The sequence below is a fragment of the Otolemur garnettii genome, unplaced genomic scaffold (genome assembly GCF_000181295.1).
Source record: "Otolemur garnettii isolate 467f Iridium unplaced genomic scaffold, OtoGar3 scaffold00180, whole genome shotgun sequence".
NCBI lineage: Eukaryota > Metazoa > Chordata > Mammalia > Primates > Galagidae > Otolemur > Otolemur garnettii.
The window spans coordinates 1062250-1070306 of record NW_003852575.1 but is presented as its reverse complement, the minus strand read 5'-3'; the positions used below and the strand labels follow the sequence as shown (position 1 = coordinate 1070306).

The following is an 8057-nucleotide window of genomic DNA, read 5'->3' as shown; positions in this document are numbered from 1 at the left end:
AATAATTAAAATAAAATAAAATAAGCAAAAGTGTAAAGCTAGAGAAAAATGGAACAACGGGGGATCATAATTATAAATAAATCTGGAATAAGAGGCAGTGTTAGTCCTTCCCCACAAGTGACAACAACTGGAAACCTGAGCAAAGGTCTTGCAAACCCGGCAGTCCACTGACTGTGACCGACCCTCACACAAAGTTTTAGGGAGCAGAATCCAGAAAACAGCTAGAGACATCAGAATTGAGTCTGGACGTCCTTCAAGGAGCAGAAGATAGCAGGTGTCAATAGAGGGTTGAACTCCAGGCAGTGATAGCCACCGTCGTACAGTGATACCCACCCCACCTGGGGGCCACGACCCCCACAGAGAATGCTCAGAAATCACCTGTGTGCCTCACCGGGTCCAAGCCACAAGATGTCATCCCAGGATGACGCCCTGCCACCTGTCTACAGGCAGAACAGCAACACAGGTGCTGTGAGGGGGCCACAGTGGGGCGTGTGAGCCAAGGGGAGCAGAGCAATGTGCAGACTACAGGTGGCCCCCCAAGACCCCCCAGCACCCTCAGTGGCCTCAGTGTCCCAGGCATTTGTGAACAGGTGACCTGTGCCCTGGATGGCAGAGGCTGTGCCTCTCTGGTCCCCCACTCTCCACTGCCATCCCTCACCTCCTGTGGGTATGTGGAAGGCTTTGATAAATGTTTGCTGATGGAATGAGTGACTCTGAGTCAGAAACAGTCTCCAAATCGTGCTCCGGTTGCAGAGGGCATGGCAGAAGCACGCACAACCCCACAGCAGGAGGACTCTCTAGACAGGGAGAGGCTGAAGCAGCCTCGGAGCCTCTGGCTCAGTTCTGTGCAGACACAGCCCCTTACAGCATCTGCTGCCAGGACATCACCCTCCCACAGCTGGCTCCCACCTCTAGCCGCCACACCAGCATCGGGGACAAGTGATCTCTACAGAGCAAAGAAAGCACTTTCTTCCCCAAAATGCCTTCATGTCATTCAGCCAACTAAAGCTTCCCTTTCTTTTCCAGTATTTTATGTTTGTTACTGTAAATATTACACTTACCAAAACAGGATATGTACTCCATTTATGAAATTTGAAGCAGCAGCAGCAAGCTAGGCTCAGTGGCTTGTGCCTCCAGTCCCAGCTGCTGGGGAGGCAGAGGCAGGAGGATGGCTTGAGCCCAGGAGTTCGAGATCAGCTGTGGCAAAACCTCACCACAAAAAAAATGTGTATCTCTGAGATGCATATTTTACCCTCTGTTTACAGACCACGGTGTGGGCTCATGATAAATGGAACTCAGTGAGGTCAAAATGTACTGACTCGCTGAATCCTCCCACAAGCCCCACACAATAGGTGCTTCCCCCTCATATAAAAGGAGACCCAGGCACAGAGAGACTGAAGAAATTGTACAAAATCATGGAGTTGGTGAATGATGGGCCGGACTGGAATCACGTCGCCTGATGTCACAGCCCATGTTCTTTGGCATAGCATGACGCTAATGTTTTGGTGACTGGCATGTCTGGTTATACCAGCAGTGAGCTACACAGCAGAACAAGCTTTCAGAAAATCCCCTGTCAGTCCAGTCCTGACTCTACCAGCTCCAAGGTGTTGTTATTCTATACGGGCAGTCAGTGAACAGCAAAGGGGGTATGTTTGTAAGTAGGAATATATATTACAAAGAGATCTCTTACTAGGAAATACAGTCATACAAACTGCAAAATCCTTTATCAGAATTAGAATAACAAAACTATCTACAGGATCCTAAGAAAGTGGATTTGCTGGTCTTTTTTCCCTGCTGGGGACAGCAGACAGGATCCTTGGCTGGCTGTGACGGCTCTTCCCCTTCACAGAGCACGTGTAGGAGCAAGTCTGTGAGCTAAGTTATTATAATTTCTGTTACAAGAAAGTATACGGAAGGGTCTCCCAAAAACGACAAATCAAATGTGCTTAATGATTGTTACTATTATCTCCAACAGAGAACAAGCTAAAATAAACATTCTGCTCATTGCATTTGTAAATGAATTGCCATAATTCTTGTACATTTAAATCAAGAATACTTTATGTTCCGCAGTTATTAACCATCTCTCCTTCTTGTCATTATTTCCAGCTCCTTAAACGTATAAAAGGGTAAAAGCCATTTGTTTTGGCAGAAAGAACTGTCATAAATTATGTAGAAGGGGTTTCTTCAGAATGAAAGGAACATTCCTCCCCTCCAGGGACGCCTCTGACACAAACGGGAAGACACACCAGTCTTGAGGGCATCACCCGCGCACACACCTGCCACATTAAGCCTCTTCTGTGGAGCACTCAAGTCCTCTTCAGATGACAAAAACATTTTAGCAGCCAGGAGCCAAAGACAAAATCTCCCACTATTTACATTAACACATCAAGTGGGACCATCCGTGTGCCATTCAGAAGAGCTTCCTTTCCCAGAAATGATAGCTACACTCCTCGGCCCAAAGCCAGAAATGTCTCAGCGTATAAAATTTACTCCATAAATTCCCAACTCAGGCATTTTAAGGAAGCAGTGGAAGAGAATTTATTTTTCCAACACCGTTGTCAAGAACCCCAACTTCATATATACAAAAAAGAAAAAAAGAAAGAAAGAAATCCAGGAATAATTATTCAAATTCCAGTATGTGGAATATTGATAGGCTTATAAGGAAAATAAACATCTTTAATATAATTGTCTCTGCCTTACAGCCAACATCAACTATTAGTCACTGAAACGCAATACTGCCAGGTCATCTTTCCAAACACACAGAAGCAATTTGAGTTGAAATTTATTTTTAAATCTCTCAGAATTACCACTTCTCAAAATTATCCTTCACTTTATATTTACATCAACCAGTGTGAAGATAATAAGATAAACCAGAGCTTAAAACATGGTCCATTCCTGAGATCAAATACAGAACACTTCTATCAGAAAACATTCCCAAAGACCAATATTCCTCAGGTTTTTGTAAGACTGTTTGGGCTTCATGAATTAACTTTTTTAAATCTTCAATAATTTCTTGCTGACTTCATCTTTTCCTTCTGGTTGGTGTGGGGGGAAAGGGCCAGGAAAATGACTGTCTGTTGTTGACCATCATATTCTGAACCATAAAACACTTTCTCGTATCATCGTCCTAGTGAGCTTTTATTCCCCTCCTGCAGCTTCACGGTCAACAGACATCAGAAAGAAAAATGTCTTTCCCTCACCTTCTAGTATAGCATAGACTCACTAACCACACACGTCTAAATATTTCTGAAAAAAACTATATCATATCCACAAGAGATTTCCCACTTGCATTTTGGTAAAAATAATTGTTATACTCCAATAAAACACGTCACATAGAAATCAAATCAGTGTCCCCCAAGGATCTGTGCCTCTGTGTCCCTGGGCAAAATTTAGACTCATCAATACCCTAAGTTACCCTGATTTCTAAAACTCCAGGAACATCTAGAAAGCTCAAAGAATGGTATTTAAGCTATTATTACTTCTAATTTCCATATCCAAAGAAATCAGATATGCGTGAGTGAGTCTTGTACACAGCCCGTCACATCTCCATCATGCGGCTGTCAAATGTGTGTGTGTCTAGTACATGTGGGATTCTGGAGGGCATTTTATATTTCAGTTCCAAAAAGAAAGCTAAATGTTCAATGCCATAAACCCTCCTTCCAATTATAAGCCACTTTCCACTTTCAATAAATATTGTTCGTCAAAGAATATAAATGATAGTAATAAAACAAACCACGCCACCTAAGGAAAACGGATTTACAGACAGGGAAAGTGGAGAACTGGCTGTGTAGTCAATGGGCCACTGTGGCCAGCACAGACACAGCTGGACCACACAGTGCAGGCGCAGACAGTCTATTTGGATCAGGGAGCTCAAGCTCCAGTCTTTCCATAGCCTCCACTCGTGTCAGGCATATTAAAACCATCGCTTCATTTCCTCCCTATGACTATAAACCCGCATGGATATGTAGAACGATTTTGAAATAAATGGGCGAGATTCCTCTCTGGGACCTGAGCTGGCACAAGTCTCACTTCCTCACTCTCTCACCTCCAGGGCCGCAGGAAATTCGGGTCAGAAAGCCGATGGGCCAGGTGTGAGGTGACAAGCTGCTGAGTGTTGGCCAGCCCAGGTACAACGATGTGGGAACCCTGAAAAGCCCACCATTTACCCTCCTGTCTCCTCCTAGGTCACCCCAGGTGAGTGTAAACGAGATGGAATTCAAACAGAAGTTACAGAATCTGGGTATGATTTGACAGATTAACTCAGAGGTCAGCAAACCCTTTCTGCAAAGTGCAGGGAGTAAATATTTTCGGCTTGAGGCCATATGTTCTTTGTCGCAGCTACTCAGCTCTGCCATCAGAGTGAGAGCAGCCAGGGAGGACGTGTAAACGAGTGAGCCTGGCTGCACTCCAATGCAGCTTTCTCTACATGGACACCAAGATTTGAATTTCACATAATTTACATGTGTTATAAAATATCCTTCTTTTGAGTTTGTTTTTTAACTCATTTAAAAATGTGAAATCCATTTTCTTAGCTCCTGGGCCATAGAGAAGCAGGTGGTGGCTGGACTGGGTCCCCTGCCTTCACTGCCGACCCCTGCATTAACTGACGTGTGAATGGCCTTGCAGGCAAGTCCGGCCACAGAGGAAGCCAGAGTCGGCTTCCCGGACAGGGTGGTGCTTACCTTGACATGAGCTGCTGGGTCTGGGACAGTCTGAATCATGTCCTTTAGTCACCCAGCTCATTTACCAGCCATTTGGAACCTGAGACAGCTGGAAGACAAAAGGGGCAACACAAACAACAGTCAACAACTACACTCCTGCGTTTTACTTTCCGGTAGGCCTGAACACAACACACCAGTGGTAAAAGAATCACAGCTTTATGTTTAAACGTTTGCCCAAAAGCGTCCTTCAGGTATGTGTGGTACATGAGGAGGCTCAAAAACTCACTTCTCTTCCAGTGGAAAATCACTTCCTTTTTGCCCCAAGAGAATCCAGTTTGACACACCCAGAGGAACCAGCCCAGCCCTTGTGTCCAGCTGACCTGGGACATATCATTACATGGGCAGCAAGCACGAGCCCTTAAAGGAAGAGATGAAACTGAAACAAGACACGTTTGCTACTGTGTGGACAAAAAACTTTTAAGTTTCCATCAAAACTAATGCCATCCATCTACACATCTTCTTAAGCTTTGTCATTAAGTTCTCAAACAGCACAGCTACTGTTCACTGAGTACTTAAATTCTACATACTAAGTGCGGGGGCTGAGGGCTCCAGATGCATTTTCTCATTTAGTTTTGACCTTGACTCTGAGAATATCAATCCTATTGTCCAGATGAGGACATCAAGACTTAAGGACGTTATTGATTTGTCCAGGATCACCTGGTTAATAAGCAACTGAACCAGGATTCAAATCAGATCAGCCTGACTCCAAGGCCCACCAGAAATCTGGATTTATCATTGTCAATGAGTATCAGCCTCCAAAAGAGACATTTTAAACGTATCTCAAATGACCTAAGTTTAAAGGGGCCCATACTCTAGGGATCTTCCAGAAATGAATACTTCACTAATACATTCTCTTATTCAGATTACAAAGCAGAACATTCTAGCCACCACTGATGTACTCCCTCCGCCTCACCTCCGCAGAACCTCTCTCTCCACCCTCCCTGTCATGTCCCTGCCCCCAGGGCTGACCTCTGCAGATGGCCTCCGCAGGGCTCTTTTGCCTTCTGGCCGCCTGTCAGGCTTGCTTGTTGTGGTCCTGTCTGGACACCAGGGGGTGAGAGGACAGAAAGGCTGGGGTATTTCTTCCCCTTCCTTTCCTACCAGTGACACCTGCCCCCTCCTTGGTGCTGGGCCATGGTTCTGGCCACAGCTGGATTCTAGGGTGACTTCTCCTGCCCGGGGGTCCCTCTTCCCAGGCTCTGTAAATCTCAGTCAACCCATCAGTTCTTTGCTGTCACTAAAAATACCTTCTCTGATTTATGTTTTAGGTGATATCATTTGTTTTTGTCAATCGTTTTTTATATGTTTTCCTTTTTATAAATCTGGCCTATGGCTCTTAACAGTAATAAACCTCGAAATAAAAAATAAACAGTATGATTACAGAACTGGAGATACAAAAGCTGCCTTCCAAACTTGCTGTGCAGCACACATTCCAGGGATAAGCCAAAGCCCTCGCAGGGGTCCTAACGGCATTTGTATGCCGCCCTTTCTGACCCACTTGTATTGCAGACACGCCCCTTCCAGCCCCCTCTAGGGAGTGTGCACCTCTCTGCCTGCATGTCCCAAGTTTGTGCCCAAAGGGCTCCCTGGAGTCCTCCCAAATCAAGGGGAGGCTGGCTGGCCAAGAAGGTGACCTATTTGGAAACTTCGGCATTATTTTTTACTATAGCCAAATTCTTCAGTCTTGGAAAATATGTAATTTTTTTCCCTAGGCTGAAAGCAAGTCCCTTTGGGGGATAATAGTTGCAAAAAACGCAAAGGGAATGAAGCACTGTCTTGAAATTGAACTGGGCAGCTGTGAAGGTGACCCATGCTCTAGGTGTTCTCCTGGGAAGACAGATGCAAGGAAGACAGGGCCTGGCTGAGTCACTGGGCACACGGGAATCCCCACCTTGTCCCCTCCCAACAAGCTGGTCTCCTCAGGAGGGCAGGAGGTGCTTGGGGAACACCGCTCTGCTCCTGGGGTCTTTCGACCTAGCAGGGGGAGCACCCTTGAGCCTTCCTGACACAGGGCGGCTCCCACTGCATGCCCCCACCCTGCCGCACACACTGTTGCCTCCCCAAGTTTGGCCAGTCTCTCCAGGCCAGCTCGCCCCACAGGATTCCTCCCTTCCTGCTGCTCACACTGCTGCTCACACTGGGGCCTGAGGCTGGCCCTACTCCCCTCACACCTGAGCTAACCTATTGCTGCCTGGGGCCTGGAGAACATGGCAGAGCCTGTAGCCCAGAACCCAGAGCCCGTACCCCCTTCCCCTTCCTGCCTTTTAGAACCCAAAATCCACACCCTCAGCAGCATAGCAACATGGCAGAGGACTGAGGTGCCCAGGCAATGGCCAACTCCAACTCCAGGCTGGTGAGGGAGCTGTCCTGGACATACCAGGAGGCTATTTCTCAGATGACCTTGGCCCCTGCTGACACCAGGGGAGCAGAGCTGCCCACCTGAGCACAGTCAGCCACACAATCACGCCAAATAATTGACGGCTGTTGTTTTGAGCTACCAGGTTTGGGGGTGTTTATTATGGATCTAGGTAATTAAAACACCCAGTTAAGAGTGCTAGAAACATGGAGAGGATGGACAGTAACTAGCTCACGTCTTCCTGTTACACTATGGAACAGCACAGTGGGGGTCCCAGTCCTCCCCTCCTCTCTGTAGCCACCTTCTCATCATGTGACTTTGCAGTGCCTCTTGCTAAAGAACTAGAATTTCTGCCAAGTCCTCATTTTGAGGCTGCACATGTGACCCGCTGCCGTCACCACAGTCCACAATACCCTCGGCTCCCCTGCAGTCATTTGGGTGCAGGGGTCTCAGTGGTGGTGGTGTTTTACCATCTGGACAGCACTGTATGGATCTCTTAAGGAGCTCTTCTGATCTACTTTTGTGTTTCTAATGATCATTTCTCAAATATTTAGTAATCAGTGAATGATGTGATGGTTTTACGTCACTGTAGGACCCTTCTTATTTTCCATTCTACCTGCCTCTGAGCCCTTGTAGAACTTGAGTCTATGTTGTCTAAAAACTCTTACAATACCTGTCCCTTGCAATATGTTGTATGCTTCTGGGTTCGCATGTCACGATCCAGCATCATTTTCTTATTGGGTATCTTAAAAATAAAAAGCCTTGATGTCCAACAGAATTCTCTTTTCCCTTCTTTGCTTTTGTTTTCAAAATGCCAGTTTCTTGCTAACTGGAAACAAACTTGATCCGAGTTGGCTGAGCTAGAACTGCGTGAAGTACCAACTGGTACAGAGGGCTGGAAGGAAAGCCAGCATCTGGACACCAGGGAGGCCCAAAAAGGCCAGGAGAAGACATGGATGTCTGCAGAGCTGGTGCAGGAA

At 46.4% G+C, this 8057-nt stretch overlaps 1 protein-coding gene across 1 annotated transcript in view; it reads right to left on the bottom strand.

The window, feature by feature from the left end:
• The window catches only part of ERG (ERG, ETS transcription factor), a 189187-nt gene that overhangs the window by 176944 nt on the left and 4186 nt on the right, over positions 1 to 8057 (bottom strand). Inside the window, exon 2 of the mRNA XM_012811949.2 lies at positions 4683 to 4770. Coding sequence (XP_012667403.1) covers positions 4683 to 4721 — 39 coding nt within the window. The 5' untranslated portion in view covers positions 4722 to 4770. The remainder of the gene's footprint in view (positions 1 to 4682; positions 4771 to 8057) is intronic.